The 27,418-nt window shown below is 40.4% G+C and overlaps 1 protein-coding gene across 2 annotated transcripts; it reads right to left on the bottom strand.

Annotated features, from left to right (window-relative positions):
- Positions 1-1,675: 1,675 nt before the first annotated feature.
- On the bottom strand, positions 1,676-27,160 carry LOC126595122 (BTB/POZ and MATH domain-containing protein 3-like). 2 transcript variants are annotated; one of them, XM_050261490.1, is made up of 7 exons: positions 26,980-27,160; positions 26,776-26,905; positions 26,472-26,641; positions 26,048-26,366; positions 25,759-25,928; positions 24,911-25,020; positions 1,676-1,878 (listed from the first exon to the last, which is right to left on the bottom strand). In XM_050261490.1, the coding sequence occupies exons 1-7, from the start codon at positions 27,008-27,010 to the stop codon at positions 1,840-1,842; spliced, it is 969 nt and encodes a 322-aa protein (XP_050117447.1). In that variant the 5' UTR covers positions 27,011-27,160; the 3' UTR covers positions 1,676-1,839. The 2 variants fall into 2 exon arrangements, with proteins under 2 accessions (XP_050117447.1, XP_050117449.1); XM_050261492.1 differs by lacking the exons at positions 24,911-25,020; positions 25,759-25,928; positions 26,048-26,366; ... (1 more) ...; positions 26,776-26,905; positions 26,980-27,160 and adding exons at positions 2,724-2,893; positions 3,013-3,298; positions 3,404-3,573; positions 3,710-3,839; positions 3,914-4,158 and having other exon boundaries at positions 1,676-1,988.
- Positions 27,161-27,418: the final 258 nt, after the last annotated feature.

Raw genomic sequence — 27,418 nt, 5'->3', positions numbered from 1 at the left:
CGATACCACACTTCGGTACTTAGAAGTTTCGTGGTTACGAGATCATTCTCCCACAATATTTCCTAATGTCATTTGTACTAAATCATTCACTTGTACTCACTAAAGGAGAGCTTGAACCTATGTACTTGTGTAAACCCTTCACAATTAATGAGAACTCATCTATTCCGTGGACGTAGCCAATCTGGGTGAACCACGTACATCTTGTGTTTGCTTTCCTATCTCTATCCTACTTATCCACACTAATGAACGGAGCAATCTAGCGAAGATCACAAAAAGTGACCGTTTTCGCTACCTAGGATCTATCTTGCAAGAGAACGGAGACTTAGATGGAGATCTCAACCATAGAATACAAGCTGGATGGATGAAGTGTAAGAGTGCATCCGGCGTGTTTGTGTGACCGTCGTAGGCCACTGAAGCTCAAGGGAAAATTTTATAGGACGGCAATAAGGCCGCGATGTTGTATGGCACAGAATGTTGGGCGGTGAAGCATCAACACGTACACAAAATGGGTGTAGCGGAGATGAGGATGCTTCGTGGGAGGTATGGGCACACGAGAAAGGATAAGATTGAGAATGAGGATATCCGAGGTAAAGTAGGAGTAGCCAAAATTGAAGGAAATATGAGAGAAAATCGGTTTCGGTGGTTTGGACATGTGCAAAGAAGGCCTACTGACGCTCCGGTTCGAAAATGTGACTACGGGACAGAGGTTCAGGGCCGAAGGGGTAGAGGAAGACCTAGGAAAACTTTGGAATAGACCCTAGGAAAAGACTTGAGTACTTGGATCTAACGGAGGACATGACACAAAACCGAGCGCAATGGCGTTCTAGGATTCATATAGCCGACCCCACTTAGTGGGAAAAAGGCTTTGTTGTTGTTGTTGTTGTTGAGGTGTGATTTGATTGACTGATTAACATAATTAAATGTTAATATCATGCCTCATTGATATCATGGAATGGGTTACTTGAGATGATTGTGGAAGGATGTTGAATATGATTGTTATTAACATGATTAGATCAGTGATCAATGCACTAGAGGAAACTATTGTGCTGTGTTGATTCTTTGATATATTACATGATATGAAAGCGATTTTATGTTGAAACATAATGATTTATATGATGGATGAAATAGAAACATTAATTGTCATGCGGGTGGTTATGTATTTTGAATTATAATAATTCATGTTTGTTAAGTCCAAATGTTTGATTGAGGAATGTTATGCATTTTGGCTTGAACAAACTGTGTTATATGTCGAGTTATAGTGAAATTGAACTACGAATGGCTTGATCCCTATTGAGGGTACGTAGGCAGTCTAACGAAGAGGTTAGATACAGTCATGAAGTGTACGAAAAATTATTATACATCTAGATCTTGAATTATACTTTGTACATATTCCGGAGGAGGGGTATGTTGAATTACGGGTATTTGATGACGTCACATGTCGAACCTAGAAGTATGTCGGGATCGGGGCATGACATCAGGTGTCGGCCAGCACGTGCCTATCCTGGTATTCGAGGAATATCGAGATCGGGGCGTGTCAATACTCTGGGTGCTTTAACCGTTTAGATCTTTGTTTAAAAATAAAGAAATTAAAATCTAACGATTAAAAAGTCTGGAGTACTCTATGCTCTCGAGCACCATGGAAGGAAAAATGAAACCGAAAACAAAGAAAGGTATATGAAGAGCAGACAATGATGTATTTATTCACCATGTAGTCACAAACGATACAATGGTATTCACAAGTGAAATGAATGTGTTTTTAACACCTTATTCGACTGTCTTTACTATTTTACACCCCCAAAGTTTCACAAAGCATGAATTTTGTACTATTTTACTATTTGGCTACAGTGCATCAGTAATTCCATGGATAGTGACGTCTGCCTCCACAATGCAAGTATCATTCAACACAATGTATGCCTGGTTGAATGATCCCAGAGAAGTAAATCTCATCCATCCCCTTACCGAATTTGAGGCACTGAACCAGTGATTTGCTGCAATCACCAAAAAGGATTATCAGTTCAATAGTATATTGGAAAAAAGGGTAAAAGGGTGACTCCAAGCTAGCAGGACTCTCCGGGAAGGAACATCTATCGTAAACAGCTTTACTCTTACGTTGCAAAGAGTCTGTTTCCATAAGGGTAAAACATGCAAATAGAGTTGGCTACAAATTTTTAATAAAAGATATAACTGGATGAGACTAAACAAATTAAATTGTTGTCTATATACGGTTTATTCTCATGTTGCTGAAAACATTCAGTTACTTTCTGCTAAATACTAGAAGTTCAACATTTCAAGAGTGCACCAAATGGGCATGCCTCGGACACTGCAGTCTTCAAGTTCAGCACATTCTTGAAGAAATACTCGAATGTTTTCAGAAAATGGACAGTGAGGATGACTGATTGGGCTACCCGAATCCCAAAACGAATTAAACCCTAAAATCTTTCGCTACGACAAACCTAAAATTGTGAACATTTTCAGTAGGTTGCAATCAGAAATTCTTGATATTGGCTTTCCACTGAACGCAGGTTCAACAGTAAGTATCACCAACATGGTACGCCATCACGACTCAAAACACCTCCAAGAACTAGAGTCTCATCGTAGTTCGTGGTGGGATTTTAGCATGATGGCGGCAATAAAACCACCCTTAAATTTTGAATGTTTGTTAGATGTTCTAATCCTTTTTGCTCGTATGATTATGTAGCAGTAGGATTAGGCAAAATCTTTACCTTTACCGGAGATATGATACTCGCGATACTTCTGATCTAGGATCCGTAGGGTAAACTCTGCATATATTTGACAGCCAGGAGGAAGAGATTTCGGTTCGGCTAACGCCAGAAAAAAAGCAAGATGGGTTCCAACTCCATTACCCTTTCCCTTGGGATAGAGCTGCATCTTCCTGCAACAACCACCATCACATTTACAACACTTTCAGATAAACTGCGCTTAAGTTTTCGATATCTTCGAGAGAAATTTCTTATACCAAGAGTGAAGTCTAAAAAGTTTAGTGTTATATACCATTTCTGGTCTCCAGCAATGAATGTTTTTGAGTCGTAGGATTCCGCATCTAGCTTTGATACGTTGTCAATGCTCCAAGTATTCTTGTACATAACAGGATCATTTACCATTGATAGACGTTCTCCTTTGCCTTCGCTTCTCTCTTTAGAAACAAAGACCTCTGCTCCCAACACACAAGTGTCATCTATGAGAAATCCGTTTGAAGCTTGAGTGAAAGCTTTGTGGGGGAGAAATTGATCGAATCCCCAATCAAGTTTCATCCCATGAAACCGCCTTTCCTTTGGTTCTGAGCAATGCATATTTAAAAAAGATTGGAAAATGAGATGACGCTTCACAAATATGAGAATTATAAGCCCTTTTTATTTGTTGAGTTAAAAGAAAGAAATGGTACCTTGAAGAACGAAGTAATTGCCGTTGTTCTGATCGAGTATAAACAACCTGAAAACAGCAGACACTTCCGAAGAAATCTGGGGAGCAGTTGCCCTAGACATTACTAAGTAGAGAGAGATGTGCTCTTTCACATTCCTGTTCTTGTTTCCATTCGGATAGAAAACCAGTTTCCTGCAGCAAAACAACAATTTATAGTACTCATATTCATATTCCCAAAAAAAGAAGAAAACACTAGCAATTAACGCAAAGCTTATGAGAAAAGGAACAGTAAGAACCCATGCTCAGAAATAGAGAGAAAGGATTGTACCATTTGTATCCTCCGGCTTCAAAGTCCCCAGATTCATATTTCTCCAAGTTATGTTTGGTGAGCAACGAAATCGATTGTACTTTTACTGTGTAATGGGTTGGTGGTGCATCTGAAATAGTTCTCAGTATCCCTGAAAAGAAACGTGTACATTAGCTACTAATTTCCAACTTCAACACACTCAAGTAAACAGATAAAGTATCTTACCATCTTGGTCATCGAAGTTGAGACTCGTCATATCAACAAACTTGATTTTCCGATAATTCAATACAAGTTACAAAGGATTCAACCGAGTTTTATGTTCTAGAACCAAATATGTTTTCCTGCTTATAAGGAAAAATTAAAGGTGTATTATTCCTAACTTGAAAGCTTTTAAGGATAGAAATGTTATGCTTTGCTTCAAAAGGGTTGCCATTGTTTCATTTGAAAGGTATCCATCACTTGCTTGTAAGGAAAAATATAGGTGTTATTCCTAACTAGAAAGCTTTAAAGGATATAAATGTTGTAGATGACGCTTTACCGCAATGGCGGAAAGCAATCATGCCTATGTGCCTTGGTGCGGGTTTGATCTCCCCTGAACACTAACAATTGAACCTAGCAATGCTATTGTTTGTCAAGAAAAAAAAAAGGGATAGAACAGAACCGTCATGCTTTGCTTCAAAGGGTTGCCTTTTTTCATTGAAAAGGTATCCATCACCTGCTTTTAGGTGCTTCAAAACACATTCTCCAATTTTACACATATTCTCCAAAAATTAGAAATCAATTAAATGGCTTGGATCGATGAACATATGTTTCTAAATAAAAATGCAAATATTTATCAAATTAGCTTATTAGTAGACTGATGCATACTTACATACATATATATATATGTATATATATATATGTATGTATGTATGTATGTATGTATGTGTTGACCCTAGAAACTACCAAGCCTACATGGCACGCAGGCCGAATAATTTATAAGCTAACTATGTCCTTCGGTGAATGCAGGGTATGCCAACTCATCGGCTAAGCTCGACCGAGGAGTAAATTTGTTGTTGTTGCGTTGGGCGCGCGGCTGACTTCTGTGTCTTGCGATTGCGGCCGAGAAAGGAACACGTCTCGGCCTCTTGGGTTCTCGAACCTGAAGACAAGGCTACTATTCTTACGAAGTTCACGAATCGCCGTCGTCGGATTCGGTCACAGTGATGTTATTCGTCAGAGTAAACTCACGCTGAATCGACACCAAAGTGTACGGCCACAAATACTCAAAGCAAATATAAGTCTTGATAGTAAACGTAGTTCGGCCGTCTGAATGCCGAACTCTAAATCTCACTTGGGAGTATCCAATCATAAAATAACTCGGCGTGCAATGCGCCGAGCTCAATAAACTGTAACACCTCACTTCGCCGAGAAGGTTAATGAGATGACCTCAATCAATAAGGATTCAGAAATCCTTCTCGACTGAGACTGGGATAGGCAACCAACCGTCCTCGCCGTAGTGCTGTTGATGCCAACGGAAGATGCTGCGAGACCGACTGATTCTACGGCGACAGAGCTATCTATGCCGACTTAAGATGTCACCGGTTGTTTTCACAGTGCTGTTGATGCCAACGGAAGATGTGTCAGCGAAAAGGGAAAATAAAAATCTCAAAGTTGTTGAGAGAATTTACGTAGGGCAGTTGTGTGTTGAATTGGAGGGGCCCTCCTTGTTGCACAGCCTCCTCTATTTATAGCACTGGATACCTTTAAAGTCGAGTCGAAACCCTACTCAGAGTAGGTCTTCTTCTCCTGATCAAACACCAACTCGACTAGTCCTATTTTCTCTATGATTGTGAACCTAGTCCTTAATTGAGCCGGATTCGCTTCGGGTTATTAATCCTGCCTAGACTCCTTATTGCACCAGGACTCGACTTGTCCTGCATCATGACCTAGCCGTCCTAGGTTCGAAGGCCCACGATCCATGGTACCCTTATCGTAAGGCCTCCTGAGTCGAGAATGATTCTATACTCGGCCCAAACTAATATTTTGGGCCCAAACATTGCCCCCTCGCTTCTGAGGCCCTCGGCTTGAACCCTCTGGTCGAGCCCCAGCCTTGAAGAAGCAAAATTAGAACTCAAAACTCAAATGCTCTTATTCCCGAGGCGCATTTATTGAGCACGATTGCACAATCTTGATCCTGCTAACCACCACACTACGTGGCATTCATTTATAAGGCTAATCCTTAATAATGACGTTTGAAGCGTGCGGCTCCTTGAACCGTCATATCATCATGGTCTTATTGTTGAACACCACCATGCCACCTCGATCTGTGAACCATTCAGCATCGTGCAGACGCCAAACCGTCTTTCACCATTAATCTCGCCGCCACACGCAATCGTGCGTCTCCCGAAACACGACATCCTCGGTCTTCTCAACTGGATCCTCTGAATATTCATAATGATTAGCGAATTTCTCGGTCGATTTTACCCTTCATTTTGAATTTCGAACGATTGCCCTTCCCTCAATTGTCCTATAAATACCGAAATCCTCTCATTTGTACTTCTACGCTTTCCAATTTTCTGAATTTCTTGCCATTGCTCTCCAGTGCACATTGTGGAGCCAAAAATATTCACTAGGCGACATGTGGACTTTTGAACGAAAGAGGACAAAAATACCCTTGAGGCATACCGGGATTCCTACGCGCAAGCAGTAGGAAATTATCTTTCAACCAAGTCAAAAGTGCTCAAAATAGGTAACGATTTAAAGCCTATTTCATCAAGTCCTTTCTATAAGGTAATTCCCAAAACCTAATTCTTTTTTATATGTTTTATATTCCATTATTTAGCTAATCAATTGGCTAAATAATATTTTCCTTTCATGTTTCCTAAAAATTGACTAATTAAGGGATTAATCACCTAATCAATCCCTTAATTATCAATTTGAAACATCCACTCAAACCCAAAAAATACTATAGGGCCCGCTATCCCATTCAAAACCTAAACCATTACCTTTTTTGTTACCTTTTCCCACAATTTATTCCCTTTTATTAGCCAATCAATACCATAATTACTATAACATTTCTTTTCATATTTAATTAGCCAATTAATTGGCTAATTAAACCAAAAATAAAACCTAAAAGTCCCACCTAGTTGCCGGCCACACTTCCTCCCTTTATTCTTTACCTTTTTTATTTTCTCCATATTATTACCCAAATAAAACTAATCATTCAATTGGATAACACCCCATTCATTTCTATCATATTTTATTATCCAATAAAGGGGCTAATTAAACCACAAATTCACCAAAAAAATGGAGAGAGTGGCCGGCCATTCCTTGAAGAAAATGGAAAAGCCTAATCCTATAAATAGGCTCTTATTTTCACCAAAAATTCAGGCCAATCCTCTTGCAAAAATTCCAAACACTCTAAACACTATTTCTTTCTAAAATTCTAACTTTGGCATCGGAGGTTCTTCGGCCAAAGCCTCCCCCATTCATCGTGGGCGCGTGAGGCTTTTGGCCTTAACCTAAGGTGCTAGTTGTTTTGTAGGTGCAAATTCGTCCAAGATCGAAGAGGAGAAAATTTGTATCCACAAATTGGTGCTTTCATTGAGAGGTGAAATCCATACTCGTAAAAGACTCTCGCGCAAAAAGGTTTTTTCTTTGTTTTCTAGTCCATTTGAATATTTTTCATACGTTCTTATTTATAGAATTTTTTACTTGCAAAGGTTCTTTGATAAAACGTATAAGAAAAATATAATGGCTAGAAATTTAGAAAATTCCACAAATGAAAATTCTAATATTCAAGAAATGGGATTGCGGAGATCCGTGAGGCAAAATGCGACAATAAGGGGAGCGACATCATCACCACGAGTTTCCACCATGGGAACCACTGTGGTGGCTACCTCGGTAGCTACCCGCGGCGAGGTCCATGGTGCTTTCACCACGCCCACCATGGGAACCACTGCGGTGGCTACTTCGGTAGCCACTCGTGGTGAGGTCTATGGAGTTTTCACCACGGCTCGAGCCGTGCCATCCAAGGCTCACAATACCAAGACCACGATCCAAGCCGTGCCATTCAAGTTTACGTGGACCCAAGCCCAAGCCTCGCATTCACATGCACCATGCATTGAGCAGTCTGCTCCCGTGATCCAGCCTGCTCCAACAATCCAGTCTGCCCCAGTGATCCAGCCTGCCCCCGCAGCCCAGCCTGCTCTCATGGTTTCCCAAGCTGCTCAAGTCGGCCCGAGATAATCTCAACCATCCGGACCAATCATCGAGGCTGAGACGTTTTCACCACATTTCTCCCCAGATTTGACATTCCCCAACTCAAATCTTGCACTTGGAGTCAACCACCCTTTTATTGTTCAAGAAGGTGCATTCCATTCAAGCTCTTCTAATCCGAATGGCGAGCAAAACTTGTCCCGATAAGTCATAGAATTGACGAGCGCCCTTGCACAACAAACTACCTTGGTGAATCAACTTTTACAACGCACTGAGATGCGACGCGCACACGATGAAGTTTCCTGAAGTAGAACAAGGGTAGACAAGGAGCCTTTTAAGCAACGACCCGGAAAGCAGCCGTTTAACCCGTCACAAGTCGAGCATTCAGACAGTGCACACTCTCGATTGGGCCCCCGAAATAGCGTATACTCTCGTCTTAGCGCGCGGAGGAGCGTGCATTCTCGATTAGGCCCACGAGCAAGTATACATTCACGGTTGGGGCCACGCTTTGATAATCAACATGGGCAGCCTTCCAGGCAAAACATTCATTCGCGATTAGGCTCACAAGGAGTATCCTCCACATTACATCGGAGCGGGCAGCCTGACAAACGGAAGGAAACAATCGTTCAATTCGACTCTAGTTCCACCGGTAGCTTGCAAAGAAATCCCTCGCCTGCTAGGAATCTATCTCATACATTGCAGCCATGGCATAGACGAGCCGAGCGAGAAGAAGAGCAGCCTAGACCGGTAGATAAAGACCAAGGGCAGCCGAAGACCCCACTACCCCAACAAAAGCAGATCCAAGAAGAGGTAGAAAGGCTTTTCAATGAACAGATGCGTGATTTTCGACGCAACGAAATGGTTGATGAAGCACTAAGGCGAGATATGACCAACATAAGCAGGTCACCTTTCACGGATAAGATCGAGCAGGCAGAGCCTCCGCGCAAGTTTAGCATGCCGCACTTCACATCTTTAAAAGGAGACGGAGATCCCGAAAGACACTTGAAGCATTACCGAAGTGCGATGGTCCTTTATCGGAATAATGACGCCCTTATGTGCAAAATATTCGCTACTACTTTACAAGGCGAGGCACAAGATTGGTTTCATACCTTGCCGGCACGATCCATCCAGAATTTTGATGATCTTTCCTTGGTTTTCACCAAAGAATACTCATCTTATCGTTCGATTAAGAAAAAGTCCGATCACCTGTTCAACGTAAAGAAAAACCCAAAAGAGTCACTTCGCGATTACGTGAAGAGATTCAAGGCAGAGAAGGCGAAGATCGTCGGATGCGACAACTCGATAGCAAGTGCAGCCTTCCAAAAAGGACTACCAGCAGACCACCCACTGTTTGGAGAAATGATCATGAAAGAAGACCTAACTCTAGCAGATTCCTTTGCTCTGGCGGAGAAGCATGCACTTTGGGACGAGGCTCGACAAGCAGAAAAGGCTCCCGAACAGCCTTGAAAAGAGTTAGCAGCTACTCAAAAGAAAGATGAAAATCAACCCAACAAGGGCAGGCAGGAGGTCAAGCGCAGGGACCGACCCACGACCAAAGAAGGCCCGATGACCAATAACTATTCTAAGTTCTCAATTCCGATTCATCAAATCCTTCGTGACGTCAAGAATGAACCATGGTTCAAGTTGCCGAAGCAGTCAAAAGGAGATACTTCCAAGTTGGACCACACCAAGTATTGTGCATTCCACCGAGGTCCCGGTCACACAACCAACGACTACTACGCTTGGAAGAACTACCTAGAGAAACTCGTGAAAGAAGGCAAAGTCGATAGATATTTGGACAAGCCAGCTGAGCAGCCAAAAATGAATGCAGACGGAGATGAGGAGTCAGCAACTAAGACGATTCGAATCAATGGCATTTTCGCTGAATCCGAGCACTTGGGGGCTACTAATAACTCCAAAAAGAGGAAGATCCAGCAGGCTTTACTAATCTCACAAGTTCAAGCAGTCGATACCCAACCTGGACCTATCATTGGCTTTACGGAGCAGGATGCAGAAGGAGTCGATTTCCCACACGACGATGCGTTAGTAGTATTTGTCCAACTAGCCCATGCTATAGTCGACAGGATGATGGTTGACAATGGAAGTGCAGTCAACCTACTTCAACTTTCGGTCATTCAGAAGATGGGCCTGGAAAGTACAATCATACGCCGGGCAGAGGTACTTACTGGATTCAACGGACACACCTAAACTGCCATCGGCCATATCACACTTGACGTAAAAACACCGCCAGTCGTCTCAAAGCAAACATTCACAATCGTAAGTGACCTATCCCCCTACAATGGGATTCTTGGGAGACCTTGGTTGATCAAGCTGGATGCCGTCACTTCCGTCAAGTATCAAAAAATCCGATTTCGCATCCCAGGAGGAGGAGTCGGAGAGATCAAGTCTGACCAGGTTTCATCCCGACGATGCACTGTGCAAATGTTGAAAGAATAAAAAAAAAGACCTTTACCCCCGTAGAGGTTACCGAAGTCCAAAAGGGTAAAGAAATTACCAAATAGCAATTACAGCAAGTGGATCGAGAAGATGGCGCCCAAGCAGACAAGATAAGATGGAAACCCGAAGAGGACGTCGAAGACATCATTCTTGATCCCCAGCAGCCGAAAAAGACGGCTAAAATTGGCTCACGACTAAGCCCAGACGAGAAGGAAGAACTCACAATTTTCCTTACGAAAAACCGAGATATCTTCGCATGGTCACCATTCGACATGCCCGGTATTGATCCCAAAGTGGCCTGCCACAAGCTGCACGTTGATCCAACTGCCAAACCGGTAATTCAAAAAAGAAGACATTTCACACCCGAACGAGTAGCGATCATCGAGGTAGAAATCGACAAACTATTGAAGGCTGGATTCATAGAAGAGGTAGCGCATTCGACATGGCTTGCTAATGTCGTACTAGTCATGAAGAAAAAGAAGGGCAAATGGAGGGTTTGCGTAGACTACACCGACCTCAACAAAGCATGCCCAAAAGATCATTATCTTGTCCCCCGGATTGATCTATTAGTAGATTCAACTTCTGGAAACCAGTTGCTTAGTTTCTTAGACGCATACTCTGGTTACAACCAAATAGCCATGCATGAGCCCGACAAAGAAAAAACTGCGTTCATGATAGAGCGAGGCACCTATTGCTACAAGGTCATGCCCTTTGGCCTTAAAAACGCGGGAGCCACTTACCAAAGGCTAGTAAATATGATGTTCAAAAAGCAAATTGGGGTAACCATGGAGGTCTATGTCGACGATATCATGGTAAAGGGCAAACAGCGATCAGATCACATTCGCAATTTAGCCGAAACTTTCAATATCCTTAGAAGGTACAAGATGAAGCTCAACCCCACCAAGTGCACGTTTGGAGTATCTTCAGGCCGATTTCTATGGTACTTAGTAACCCAACGAGGAATTGAAGCACATCCCAAGCAAATCCAAGCAATCATAGAGATGAAATCTCCAACTACCTTGAAGGAGATCCAAAGTTTGACCGGACGAGCAGCCGCCCTCAATCGTTTCCTCTCACGATCTACCGATCGATGCAAACCCTTTTTCAAAGCTATCAAGAGGGCACAAAGAGACAAATGGGATGAAGAATGCGAAAAAGCTTTCTAAGACTTGAAGAATTATCTCACATCACATCCCTTACTATCCAAGCCGGAAGCAGCGGAGGATTTATACATTTATTTAGCAGTTTCTGAGGCAGCAGTGAGCTCTGCTCTTATACGAGAAGAGCTGGGGGCCCAACTGCCGGTATTCTACACTTCTAAAGCTCTTCTCGATGCGGAAACAAGATATCCGAAGATCGAAAAATTAATTTTGGCATTAGTTGTTGCAGCTCGGAAGCTCAGACCATACTTTCAAGCTCATACAGTCATTGTTATGACTCAATATCCCTTACGATCAATATTACATGGTCTAGACACTTCTCAACGAGTGATGAAATGGGCATTGGAACTTAGTCAATATGGTTTAGTTTTCCAACCTCGCACAGCGATAAAGGCCCAAGCCTTGGCAGACTTCGTAGCGGAATTCACACCTAGCTCAGGCAACGCAACAGTGCGGCCCAACGACGCCTCAGAAGCAGCCGAGAGTACCTTAGCCACACTTACTCCATCCAACCAAGATTTTTGGAATTTGCATGTCAACGGAGCATCCAACTATAAAGGCTCGGGAGCAGGTGTAGTTCTTGTTACTCCAGATAGCTCAATGCTCGAGCAGGCGATCACTCTAGGTTTCAAAGCATCCAATAACGAAGCAGAGTATGAGGCTCTACTAGCAGGCCTCCGAATGGCAAAAGACTTGGCGGTGAAGAAACTCGCAATTCATTCTGATTCCCAACTAATCACCAGCCAGGCTACTGGGGAATACACGGTAAAACACCCAAGGATGGCACAATACCTAGAGAAAGTACGCCAGCAGCTTGAAGCATTTCAGACTTACACTCCCACTCAAGTTCCGCGGGCAGACAATGCACATGCAGATGCACTAGCTGGTTTAGGCTCCGCCCTTGACCACCAATTTAAACGCTCCATTCCGGTGGAATATCTAGACAAGCCAAGCATAGAGATGGAGCCGACAGCCGAAGTGTCACAGGTTAGTGTAACTCCCACTTGGCAAAGTTCAATTATAGACTACTTGGTCAACGGCACATTACCCACAGAAAGATTAGAGTCAAGGAAACTCCAAATTAAGTCGGCACGCTACTATATGTGGAATGGCATTCTCGTCCGAAGATCCTACACCGGACCACATCTCCGCTGCCTAACACCTTCCGATGACTTGAAGGTTCTAAGCTCAATCCACGAAGGCGTTTGTGGGAATCACTCTGGAGGCCGATCCTTAGCTCAAAAGGCTCTTAACGCAGGCTATTACTGGCCTACCATGCACCAAGATGCTAAGGAATTAGTACAAAAGTGCGACCGCTGCCAACGCTACAAACTAGTACCAGCACTACTCGCCAGTGAGCTACACCCGTAAACGAGTCCTTGGCCATTCATGCAATGGGCAATCGACCTGGTAGGACCTATGCCGCCTGCTACGGGGGGAAGATGCATGATGATCGTGGCAACTGACTATTTCACCAAATGGGTAGAAGCAGAACCCATGACAACCACGACTCAGACGGACATAGAGCGCTTTATATGGAGGAACATCATTTTCCGATTTGGCATCCCTCAGTCCATCGTCACTGACAACAGCCCTCAATTTGTGGGAAAAGATTTGGCAAAGTTCTTCCAAAAATACGGCATCAAACAACACATGTCCACACCAAGATATCCTCAAGTTTCAAAAGCGTAGAGAACACCTTCATCTTTCCTGCCGAGTTAGCTATAAATCGGCGGAGAAAATTTATCTTACCGAGTAAGGACTGCAGTTGTTTCTTCATCGTCGGGGGTGGAGCACTGATGATTACACGTGCTTTATTTTCGTCCACTTCAATCCCACGGTGATGCACTAGGAAGCCGAGAAAATTACCGGCCGACACACCGAATGCACACTTGGCAGGATTCATTTTGAGATTGTGTTGACGCGTACGGAGGAAAGCATGTCGAAGATCATCCAGATGAGTCCGCCGTTGTTTGGATTTAATTACAACATCGTCAATATAGACTTCGACGATGGTTCCGATTAAATCATGAAATATGGTGTTCATTGCCCGTTGGTATGTGGCGCCGGCGTTTTTGAGGCCAAATGGCATGACAACCCATTCGTAAGTGCCGAGTGCCCCTGGGCAGCGAAAAGCAGTTTTATGCACATCAGCTTCGGCAATGAAAATTTGGTTGTACCCGGCATGGCCGTCCATAAAAGATAAGATGGCATGACTTGCCGCAGCATCTATTAACAAATCCGAAATCGGCATGGTATACTCATCTTTGGGTGTTGCCAGATTCAGATTTTTGAAGTCGATGCAAATGCGCAGTGCACCATTTTTCTTTAAAACAGGAACGATATTGGCTAACCATTCAACGTACCGAGCTGTCCGAATGAACCCGGCGTTCAAGAGCCGAACCAGTTCACCCTTGATACCGAGTTGCACTTCGGTTGAGAATCGGTGAGGTGGTTGATGGAAAGGTTTACATCCAGGCTTAATACGTAACTCATGGTCCACGAGAGTACGATCTAAGCTAGACATTTCATGGTAGCTCCAAGCAAAACAATCTTTGAACTCCTCAAGCAGGGTACGAAGTTCGTCTTTCATAGGTTGGGGAAGTAAAGCACTAATAAACAAAGGTTGTGGGTCATCGGCCGTCCCAACATTAATTTCTTCCAGGGGGTCCTTAACTTGGGGCCGATTATCTTCAAGTTCGGCCGGAGCAACTTGAATTTTTTCAAGAGATGAGACGGGACCATTATCCCTTTCAGCGAGGAACTCGACGAGGTTGACCCCTGAATGTGGTTGCTTAGAGATAGTATACCAATGGGCCAGCAGTCGTTCCATAGTATAAGAAACCGCGGCCTGTCGTTATTCCCGATCGGTGTCAAACATCGGGGTCGAGGAAGAAGTTAGCTAACCCAAGTCTCGCCGAATCCTGGTGGACAGTCTCGGCGCCAACCTCGATAGCTTTCTGAACAGAAATCCGAGTCGGCCGTCCTTCATCATTGAAGCCTTGCAGGGTGATGTAGCCGACGTGGTCATCATAATACCGTGCTTGGATCATGTTAGCTTCGAAGGGTTGGCTATCGACCGGGTGAACAGTGACCGATTTGCCGTCCCAAAAGACGAGCACTTGATACAATGATGAAGGAATACAGCTGGTTTGATGAATCCCATCTCGATCGAGCAGTGCATTATACTCGGTCTTGGAGTCCACAATGAAAAAAGCAGTCATGTGAGTACGACCGACAATATTTACTGTTAACGGAAGTACTCATTTGGTTTGGGATTTGTCGTTGACAAAACTACTCATCATGATCCCAGACAGAATAAGTTCGTCATTAGAGCGACGTAAGGCCTTCATGATGTTCACAGGCATGATATTGACGGTGGCTCCACAGTCGACAAAAACTTTGGAGACTGGATATCCTTCGATATGGGCCGTCACATACAATGGCTTCAAATGATGAAGTTTGGCCGATATTGAACGAGGAAACAATTTGGCCAAAGCTGCTTTCAGACTATCATCTTTTGACTCGTCTTCAACAATAGGTACAAAATCGATATGACCGGCTTCCTCGGCGACTACATCACCATTGAGGAAATTCGGTTGAGCTGTGCTTGACTGAAAATCAGCGGGCAAAACATGGACCATACTGATTTCCATGTTATCCAGGACTGACAGGCCCATCGGGTTATGATCCTCTTCGCTAGCCTCGTCTCTTTCCTGGTTAGCGACTACGGCCTCCGCTACCGTCAGAGTTGGACAAAGAGACTCTTCTGCTCCTTCAATGGTTTGGTCCCGCGGTGTCTCTTCGGCTGCCTGTTGGTCCTACGTAAGTGCCTCAGGTGAGGCTGAGATCGAAAGTGTGCTTGGGGCCAGGACCCGAACTTGCTCCTGGTAGCGTATCCGAGCATCCCTGGTGTCGAGATAGGCATCCAACGGTGCGACACGTGCTATTTCGCTTCGGGTTATTAATCTTGCCGAGACTCCTTATTGCACCAGGACTCGACTTGTCCTACATCATAACCTAGCCGTCCTAGGTTCGAAGGCCCACGATCCATGGTACCCTTATCGTAAGGCCTCCCGGGCCGAGAATGATTCTATACTCGGCCCAAACTAATATTTTGAGCCCAAACAGTATGTATGTATACAAGAATATTAATTAACCTACGACCATGCATGATTCTTGTAATAAATTGACGGTCAAATAATTGGGAGACATCCCATATATTCATAAATAATATTGCCGTTAATACAAAAATTCATGTTAAATGTATTTATAACAGTATTTAATTGTTAGAAAAAGAAAAGTATGTCAAATTTCTTTTTAATTTTCAAGTTGTTAAAAAAATAGGTAGACGGGTGAAAAAAAAAGAGTAAACGGGTACACGATTATGGTTAAATGGATATGCGGTTATGGGTAAATGGGTATGCAGTTATGGGTATGGTTAACCGTTTATAAACGGTTATGAGTATGAGTATACCCGTTTATGTAAATACCCAACGGGTAAACGGTTATGCGGATAAAAACTTTAACGGTTATGGGTAAATAACCGCAGTTACCCGCCCGCCATAACCGTTGTCCATCCCTAGTTTAGCATTGTCAAGGAGGTTAAGATTACACAAACAAAACAAAGTTTCGGCTATAGACAAGAGATGTTAGTCGTATGACATTACTCGTCAAGACTCGGTATATTTGGCGCTCAACCATATTTTTGAGCAAAAAATGCGTTTCAATCATTTTTTAAACAAAAGCACAAACTTGAGCCCAACATAAATTCAAAGATAAAAATGCCTTTCAACCACAAGTCATTTGGTGGGAAAGGATTGCTGCTCTAGGGTTCTATAGAAGCACCACATTTAGTACAAACCATATCGTGGACGCAGAACTTTCATTCATATTCATAAGTCAGTTAACATCATTTTAGCAACATTGAAACTGAAGACAAGCAGACTGCAGTGCTTTTGCAGCTCCGAGGACAGTGACATTGGCCTCCACTATGCAAGTATCATTCAACAAAAACCCCTTGCCTGCATGTTTGAAAGTGTCCAGTGGAATGAAACAAGACCAACCAAAACTTTAATCCGCGGCACTGAACCAGCGACTAGCTACACGGACACGGAATCAATCCTCATGTTATATGAGACTATATACATAATTAAACATTGAAATAGGACAAATTTACCTTCAGAAGACTTGTTCAAGGAAGGGATTTATCTAGAATGCGCAGGGAAAACTCAGCAAACACTTTAGAATCACGAAGGTCTTCTGAACCATCCAATTCCAAGTAAAGTGAAATACGAGTACCCTTCTCATCATAATTTCCTTTCGGACAGAGCTGAATCTTCCTCCAGCGACCATCAGAAGAGGTATATGAGAACATTTCAAGATTCCATTAACCTTTCAAGTTTAATTAAAAGGAGCAATTTTTTACATTAGAAGCAAAACTACAGCTTGACACCTTAAGGGATAATGTAAACATTATATACGTACAAATTGCATATGTAGTTCAAACCTCTGAAAGTATATCCATCTCTTTTCAGTTAGCTGAAATTTGACTTCAGCAAAGAAAAGGTATTGATAAGATAGAAAATTGAAAACCTATTGGAGATACGATTTCTGGTCTTCAGCAATTAAGAGTTGTGAGTAGTAACTCTCAGCATCTAACATTGAAAAGTTCTCAACCTTCCAAACATGCTTGCACTTAACAGCATCCTTGATCATTGATAGACGCTCTCCATTTCCTATTCTTCTTTCTTTACAAACAAAAATGTCCGCTCCAAATACATGTCTTCCATGAGATATCCGTTGGAAGCATTAGTAAACGCTGTAAGAGGGACGAATTGATCAAAACCCGAATAAGGCATAATCCCATGAAAACACTTTTCCTTTTCATTGACGTCTAGTTAAGAAATGCAACATGAAAATGGATCAGCAAATTAAAAGCAAGACTAAGAAAATATGAAAAAGAACGAGTTGTCACTCCACTAGATGAAATAAACATGACGATGCAATTCCTTGAAAAGCCAAGTACATCCTTTCTTCTGATCAAGCAAAAAGAACCTGATATCAACATAAACTTCCCAACCAGTCAGGAGAGATTTGGCCTGCCACATTCCTCGTCTCGTCTTGTTTCCAATTGGGTAGAGCACTAGTTTTCTGTGACCAAACAAAAATATAATTGCAAAATATTGTTTTTTTTGGTGCTAATTATTGGGGTTTTTTTTTTTGATGAACGACTTGAAGAATAAAAATATATATATAATTGCAAACTACCCAGATCGAGTTCCGGTGAGTTTTTGTTTTGTTTTTTTTTCAGTGATTTTTGTTTTTGGAAGTGCCATTATACTGGGAATTTAATAATGCACTTGGAATTTGGAAATATGGAAATTTATCCTTGTTTATGATATTTTGGTTGATTAGAATTTCTTAATTTGTTTAATTTATTAACGCATTTCTGTTGCTTAATATTTGTTAAAGATTTAATTATTATTCTATTACAATTTGACATTGACCCTATTGAGAGGTGAACGTTTTAGTGGCTGAGAGATTTTGATGGATGCATGCTTTGAAATGACAAATTTTTGGTTTGTGTGGCGAAAAAAGGTCAAATTTTAATTCATGTGGATTACGTATGTGAAGAATCTTCGACATTTTCTTTCTGAAGTTGTTATTATCTTATGTGGTTTGATATTCACTTTCAGGCAATTCTTTTTTTTTTGTTCAAAACTTTCAAAACACAGAAATAAATTTAAGTTTTAACATCATGGTTCCCATTATCACCTCGAAGAATTGTGTATCATTGATCGATGTTTTTTTCATTGCATTTCGTGTACAGATCTGATACACTCGGGAAGAATTGATTATTTTAGGAAGATTTTATCGTATAACCTCACATGTACAATCATAAAGTGGCTTAATTTAAGTACAAGCGACACGGTTAGACTTGATTGGAAGCATTTTTGCGAGGGTGGATAAGATGTCAAAACTGATTAGGGTGTTCTTTTTATGTCTTTCTGCAGGGGAACATTGAAAGATATTCCTGGATAGACCTGCCTGAAATGGAAAAGAAAAAGTATGTTTTAGTTGTCACAGTTCTCTTCATTTTCTACAAGGTCAATCTTTCCTATGTCAAGAACAAACTTGAATGCAATATGGCACCCTAGTTTTACAATTTCACATCGACATTTGTAAATGATACTTTCTAGGATATAAGAATTTCGATATTCTTATAGGTCAGTAAAGTTTCCGTCTCTAGGTCCTTCTTCCTGGTTTATGTGACATAATTATAGGAATCCTGAATATATAACTCTTCGTTCTTGTATAACAGAGAGCTTGGCTTCTGTTACTCGCTCTGTGTTCTGAGGATCTTTTTTGCTTGGATGAATTTCCTTTATCTGCAGCTTTGTATAATCCCAATGTTTTACTTCCTGGACAATTTTAGGGGTGGTTTGGGAGTGAGGTGCTTAAAAAAAAAGCACCCATGAAAAAAAGCTGTGAGGGTTTTAGGTGTTTGGTAAACTGAAAAAAAAAGAGGGCTTATTTTGGAAGCTGCTGTGAAAATAAGCTGAAATCAAAGGAAAAAGATGAAGCAGCTATTTACAGCTTTGGAAAACTGGATTTTTTTCAAAGCACACGGAGCTACAGTGCTCCTTTAATGAAAAAACCCACTCTCAGACTGCTTTTTTTTTTCCAAAAGCACTTTTACAAAAAAGTTTACCAAACACTCTACTGATTTATTTCACAGCTGCTTATTCTCACAGCATAGTCGCTTATTCTCACAGTAGTTTTTTTTCAAAGCACAGCAATACCAAACTAGCCCTTAGTGAACGACGATCCTCTCCGGATCCTCTTTGTGGGGATCCTCAAATCATGTTCGTTCATCGTATATCGTACTGTCAGAAATTATTTTAATACTTTTATTTAAAATTAAATATAAACAGTATCTAACGAAAATTAGTCACACGATGTACGATGAACAAATATGATTTGAGGGTCCCCGAAATCCTCACAAAGAGGATCCGGAGAGGATCCTCAGTCAATTTTAGCTGCTTGTTTATGCATTCTCACTTCAAGGAGAATAACCTCTATCCCATGTTTCCTTGTTTCTTCTAAATTCCTAGTTCCTAGAGATATTTCTGTCGGACAGTTTATCCATATCTTAAGCAGCAGGCTTCACTTGACCCCGGGGAACGCTCTTTTTGTTTATGTGAAGAACACTTTACCTCAAACAGGTAAAGAGCGTGTTGTCATCCATTCGACCAGTACAATTTCGCGCATGAATCATGTTTTTGGAGCCACTTTAACGGCTGGTTTGGTATTGCTGTGCTTTGAAAAAAAGCTGTTGTAAGAATAAGCGGCTGTGCTGTGAGAATAAGCGGCTGTGAAATAAAGCCAGTAGAGTGTTTGGTAAACTTTTTTGTGAAAGTGCTTTTGGAAAAAAAAAGCAGGATGATAGTGTGTCTTTTCATTAAAGGAGCACTGTAGCTCCGTGTGCTTTGAAAAAACTGGCTTTTTTTCAAAGCAGCAAATAGCAGCTTCAGCTTTTCCTTTGATTTTCAGCTTATTCTCACAGCAGCTTCCAAAATAAGCCATTTTTTTTCAGTTTACCAAACACAAAAATGACCCTCAGCTTTTTTTCACAGTGGCTTTTTTTAAAATCACCTCAATCCCAAACGGGGCCTAACACTTTATTATGTGTATTTCTTTACATCCAGTTGCTTGGATTCCATCTATGAAACTTACACGGAGGATGACCGTTTCCTGGATGTGTTACAGCAGCGAGAAAACCTTTGGCTAATCTTGACATCTCCTCCCCTAATTATCTAATCGCCTCGTCCCTATCAGAACGAGCTTGTGAGGCCCGCTTCACTCTGTATTATCATGTTCTTTGTATATTTGATTCATTGTGAATTCTGTAAAGTTTGCAACTTTTATTAAATGCAACATTTTCCAATTCAGTATTGTCTCATTTATCTTTCATGTCCCAATATATTTCCAATCTTTTCCTCCGTAAACAACCAAATCGAAGTTCAACGAAAAAAGAAAGGATTTTCTGCGGTGTCCCAGAGTATGGGATATTGCGTGTGCTTTAACCGTTCAGATCTTTGTTTAAAAATAAAGAAATCAAAATCTAACGGTTAAAAAGTCCGGAGTATTCTATGCTCTCGAGCACCATGGAAGGAAAAATGAAATCGAAAACAAACACTACTACAAAAGAGGATATCACTGGCGGTGTAAAACCGACAAGAAACACCAATTATTGTCGGATTTTTGGTAAAAATCCGACATTAAATCATGTAATGTCGAATAGAGGAACCGACACCAATACTACCGTCACCAAAAGGGTAATGATGTCGCTTAGCCCCCTTAATCCGCCACCAAGAAGCAAAGTAATATAAAATAAAAAGGAGATATTACGTTCACATTCTTCTTTTTGTTACTCCATTGATTAAACATTTTTAACTTTTTATCAAAATCCTTAGGTATTAATAACATCATTAATTATTTGAATAATAAAATATTTTTATTTTTAAATATATTCCTTTAGTGTTAAAAATGTTACAATTAGTATATTTATATTTAGAGTAAATTGTAGTTATGGTCTCTTAACTTTAACTCAATTGGAGCAATGGTCCCTCAACTAAAAATCCATTACCTTTGGTCCCTCAACTTATCAAAACGTGCAGCTATGGTCCCTCAACTAAAAATCAATTACCATTGGTCTCTGAACTTTAATTCAAGTGGAGAAATAGTCCTTTAACTTTAATCCAATTGTAGCAATGGTCCTTACAATATAACTCGTTTTGACATAGTTGACGAAAAGAACCATAATTATACACTTTGATGAGTTGAGGGACCCTAATTATATAAATGGTCATTCCAACATAGCTTATTTTGACAAAATTTTGACAAAATTGATGAAAAGGACTATAGCTACACATTTTGATAAGTTGAGGGACCAATGGTAATGAATTTTTAGTTGAGGGACCATTGCTCCAATTTGATTAAAGTTGAGGGACCATTTGTACAATTTACTCTTATATTTATGGCTAAATTATTAATCATATATTTTTATTTTTAGTTTGTACCTATTTTTAATTTGCAAATATGTTTTAATTTGTACCAATTTTATTTTCATTTTTTATTTGTACCCATATATTAGTTTCTTTTTGTGCCCATCTTTTTTTAAAGTTCTATTTGTGTTTATACTCATGTGTATACCGTAACGTGACATTGTATATTTAATCAATGATAAAAAAAATTACATATGGTATATTTATGTTTTATGCCTAAGCTTTGTATCATATATTTATATTTTTAGTTTGTACTCACTTTTAATTTGCAACATTTTTTTAAAATTTGTAGTATTTTCTTTTTAGTTTTATTTTGTACCCATGTTTTAAATTCTTTTAGGGCCTATATTTTTTGAAAATTCATTTGTACTCATAATTTTTTAATCTTTTATATATACCCTAATTTATTTATAATATACTCATTCTTCTTTATTAATGTACCACTTTGTTATATGTGAAATGTACCAATTTTTTTGTAAAATGTACCAATTTTTTAACACTATGGATACATTCTTTTGCCATTTATTATTTCTTATTTTTACATAGTTTTTATCAATTTATTCAATCAAAATGTTTGAATTCTTTTTATTGTAACCGTTTCTAATAGTATTATAATAAGGGATTTTAAATTTATATGATTTTGAATCTCATAAAATATCAAACAATTAATGTCAAAACTATAAAAATATAAATATTAATAGTAATATAATGAGGTGTACAAAGTCAATGGACTTTGATCAAACTTTGAATACCATTAAGGTTTTAATCAAATAATGTTAAGGATTAGGGACTGTAACATCCCACATCGCCCAGGGGAGTGATCCTTAAATGTGTATTCCCATCCCTACCTAGCACGAGGCCTTTTGGGAGCTCACTGGCTTCGGGTTCCGTAGGAACTCCGAAGTTAAGCGAGAAGGTGGCCAGAGCACTCCCATGATGGGTGACCCACTGGGAAGTTGCTCGTGAATTCCCAAAAACAAAACCGTGAGGGCATGGTCGGGGCCCAAAGCGGACAATATCGTGCTATGATGGTGGAGCGGGCCCGGGAAGTGGTTCGCCCCGGGCCGGGATGTGACAGGGAGTGCATCCAAAGTATCCCAAATAAAAATGAACAACAGCGTCGCTTAAAAGCGACATCGGCTCTTACGTCGCTTATAAGCAACATGAAAATCTGATATGATAGCGGTCAAAACCAACCTTAAGTAACAAATACACAATAAAAATATCACACTTACTGTCAATCCAAACCGACATCACGTAAGTTAAATAAATAAAATAGTAGATCTACTGTCGGTCGTAACCGACATTAACTAACATCTCCATAAATAAAATAATTATGATGTTGTCCATAAAATCACCAAAACTTCACTTCTTCACTTCTTTTGAGGCTAGCTCTTCACTTCTTTTTCATTTTCTTCTTAAACAACCAAAAAAATCACCAGAATATTCACTCACATTTGGATCATCATCACCATACGTTGGATTTGACCAACCATTTACCAAACCTAGTAACCTCTTGACCACCTGAAGCAATGGATTACAAAGAATGTGATTGAAAAAATAAAGAAATACACAAAATGTCAGCCAACTCTGGCATGAAAGCACGTCGTTGTTAATACAGTTTTATTCGGGTTTGGATTGCACTTTGGCAAATTGGGCACGACTGAAGATCTTGTCCGCATTCGCAGCATGTTTGCACTGAAAACATAACACTAAGAACACGATACTAAAAATATGATCGTCTCAACTCATCTTGAAACTATAGTTCAAAAATGTACTTGATGCCAGCAACCATAGGCCATGTCTTTCAGATTCGTAAGGCAAATGGGGCAAATGTCACATCCCAACCCGGCCCCCATCACATCCTAGGCTCTACTCGGCAGTAGCACGATATTGTCCGCTTTGGACCCCAACCACGCCATCACAGTTTTGTTTCTAGGAACTCACACGAGAACTTCCCGAGGGGTCACCCATCCTGAAAATGCTCTGGCCTTTTTCTCACTTAACTTTGAAGTTTCTATGGAACCCGAAGCTAGTGAGTCTCCAAAATGCCTCGTGCTATAAGAGGTGGGTATGTACATATAAGGCATACAAGATCCACTCCATTAGGCGATGTGGGGTCTAACAGCAAACCTGTTCATCACCATATAAATTGTTAACCTTCAAGAGCGCTACAAACCCATCAAAATAGTGTTTAGAGGTGGCAACTGAGAAGTTTGCATACCTGATTATCATAGGTTGAATTGGGAGTAGGTGGAGCTGTACTGACGGAACTGCTATCTCCATAATAAGAAGGAACACTTGGCTCGTAACTGGTATGGGAAGGGTTCGTGAAAGATGGCAAACTGAAACTGGTAGCACGGGAAGTTTTTGAGCTGCTGAAAGATGACGCTCCATACACAGGAGGGGGGAGAGGAACCCTCTGGGGAATATTGCCCTTTCGGCCACTGCCCATTTCAAGAAGAAGAAATTTTGTAAAAAAATTACGTAAATACAGGTTTTCAAAAAGGGTTTAGAGATGAGAAATAAGGACTACATTGTTACCCCAATATGTTGAGCTCTATTGCTGCTTTTCTCTGACACACTGATTGAAACGCACTTGGCATCGAAATATTTGGACTTCACGTCGGTTAAAACCGACACTAAGTCAAGTAGTCTGACACACTTACTAAAAGGCAAGTGGCATCAAAATAGGAAAAAAATGCGTCGGTTAAAACCGACGTGAGCCTGACAGACTTGATGAAAATGGAGTCGAAATAAGAAAATTCTGCCTCAGTTCAAACCGAAGCAAGCCTAACAGACATAGTGATTGCAAGTTGCGTGGAAATAAGAAAACATTGCATCGATTCAAAGCGACACCAATACTTTATGTCGCTTTAAAGCGACACTATTTTTTTTAAAGCAACACCATTATTTAAAAATTATTAAAATGTATGTCTGTTATTATAAGCGACATTAAATGTTTATGTAGGTTAAAAGCGACATAGACAGTTTATGATGCTTACAAGCGACAGTAAATCCGACGTCATGTTCAGTAGGTGTCGTAAATGTCTTGTCTGCCATTATATTATATTAAAGCGACATCACCTATGACATAATAATTCCATTTTGTAGTAGTCAAAGAAAGGTATACGAAGAGCAGACAATGATGTATTTATTCACCATGTAGTCACAAACGATACAATGGTATTCACAAGTGAAATGAATGTGTTTTTAACACCTTATTCGACTAGCTTTACTATTTTACACCCCCAAAGTTTCAAATAGCAGGAATTTTGTACTATTATACTATTTGGCTACAGTACATCAATAATTCCATGGATAGTGACGTCTACCTCCACAATGCAAGTATCATTCAACACAATGTGTGCCTGGTTGAATGATCCCAGAGTAGTAAATCTCATCCATCCCTTCATCGAATTTGAGACACTGAACCAGTGATTTGCTGCAATCAACAAAAAGGATTCTCAGTTCAATAGTATATTGGAAAAAAGGGTAAAAGGGTGACTCCAAGCTAACATGACTCTCCGAGAAGGAATATCTATCGTAAACAGCTTTACTCTTACGTTACAAAGAGTCTATTTCCACAAGGGTAAAACATGCAAATAGAGTTGGTTACAAACTTTTAATAAAAGATAGAACTGGATGACACTAAACATATTAAATTGTTGTCTATATACGGTTTATTGTCATGTTGCTGAAAACATTCAGTTACTTTCTGCTAAATACTAGAAGTTCAACATGAGTTTCAACATTTCAAGAGTGCACCAAATGGGAATGCCCCGGACACTGCAGTCTTCAAGTTCAGTACATTCTTGAAGAAATACTCGAATGTTTTCAGAAAATGGACTGTGAGGATGACTGATTGGGCTACCCGAATCCCAAAACGAATTAAACCCTAAAGTCTTTCGCTACTGACTAATTGTGAACATTTTCAGTAGGTTGCAATAAGAAATTCTCGATATTGGCTTTCCACTGAACGTGGGTTCAACAGTAAGTATCACCAACATGGTACGCCATCACGACTCAAAGACCTCCAAGAACTAGAGTCTCATCATAGTTCATGGTGGGAATTTTAGCATGATGGCGGCAATAAAACCACCCTTAATTGAATGTTTGTTAGATGTTCTAATCCTTTTTGCTCGTATTATTATGTAGCAGTAGGATTAGGCAAAATCTTTACCTTTACTAGAGATATGATACTGGCCATACTTCTGGTCTAGGATCTGTAAAATAAACTCTACATAAATTTGACAGCCAGGAGGAAGAGATTTTGGTTCGGCTAACGCCAGAAAAAAAGCAAGATGGGTTCCAACTCCATTGCCCTTTCCCTTGGGATAGAGCTGCATCTTCCTGCAACAACCACCACCACATTTACAACACTTTCAGATAAACTGCGCTTTAGTTTTCGATATCTTCGAGAGAGATTTCTTATACCAAGAGCGAAGTCTGTCAAGTTTAGTGTTATATACCATTTTTGGTCTCCTGCAATGAATGTTTTTGAGTCGTAGGATTCCGCATCTAGCTTTGATACGTTGTCAATCCTCCAAGTATTCTTGTACATAATAGGATCCTTTACTAATGATAGACACTCTCCTTTACCTTTGCTTACCAATGCTAGACACTCTCCTTTGCCTTTGCTTCTCTCTTTAGAAACAAAGACCTCTGCTCCCAAAACACAAGTGTCATCTATGAGAAATCCATTTGAAGCTTGAGTGAAAGCTTTGTGGGAGAGAAATTGATCGAATCCCCAATCGAGTTTCATCCTATGAAACCGCCTTTCCTTTGGTTCTGAGTAATGCATATTTTAAAAAGATTGGAAAATGAGACGACGCTTCACAAATATGAGAACTATAAGCCCTTTTTATTCGTTGAGTTAAAAGAAAGAAATGCTACCTTGAAGAACGAAGTAATTGCCGTTGTTCTGATCGAGAATAAACAACCTGAAAACAGCATACACTTCCGAAGAAATATGGGGAGCAGTTGCTCCAGACATTACCAAGTAGAGAGAGATGTGCTCTTTCACATTCCTGTTCTTGTTTCCATTCGGATAGAAAACCAGTTTCCTGCAGCAAAACAACAATTTATAGTACTCCAATGCAGCTCCAAAAAAAGAAGTAAACAGTAGCAATTAACGCAAAGCTTATGAGAAAAGGAACAATAAGAACCTATGCTCAGAAATAGAGAGAAAGGATTGTACCATTTGTATAATCCGGCTTCAAAGTCCCCAGATTCATATTTCTCCAAGTTATGTTTGGTGAGCAACGAAATCGATTGTACTTTTACTGTGTAATGGGTTGGTGGTGCATCCGAAATAGTTCTCAATATCCCTGAAAAGAAACGTGTACATTAGGTACTAATTTCCAACTTCAACACACTCAAGCAAACAGGTAAAGTATCTTACCATCTTGGTCATCGAAGTTGAGACTCGTCATATCAACAAACTTGATTTTCCGATAATTCAATACAAGTTACAAAGGATTCAACCAGGTTTTCTGTTCTGGAACCAAATATGTTTTCTTGCTTATAAGGAAAAATTAAAGGTGTATTATTCCTAACTTGAAAGCTTTTTAGAATAGAAATGTTATGCTTTGCTTCAAAAGGGTTGCCATTGTTTCATTTGAAAGGTATCTATCACCTGCTTGTAAGGAAAAATATAGGTGTTATTCCTAACTAGAAAGCTTTAAAGGATATAAATGTTGCAGATGATGCTTTACTGCAGTGGCGGAAAGCAATCATGCCTATGCACCTTGGTGCGGATTTGATCTCTACCCATCCCCTCCCCCTGAACACTAACAATTGAACCTAACAATGCTATTGTTTGTGAAGAAAAAAAAAGGATA

This window comes from Malus sylvestris, chromosome 13, assembly GCF_916048215.2.
Source record: "Malus sylvestris chromosome 13, drMalSylv7.2, whole genome shotgun sequence".
In the NCBI taxonomy this organism is placed as follows: Eukaryota; Viridiplantae; Streptophyta; class Magnoliopsida; order Rosales; family Rosaceae; genus Malus; species Malus sylvestris.
This window is presented reverse-complemented; position numbering and strand designations above follow the sequence as displayed.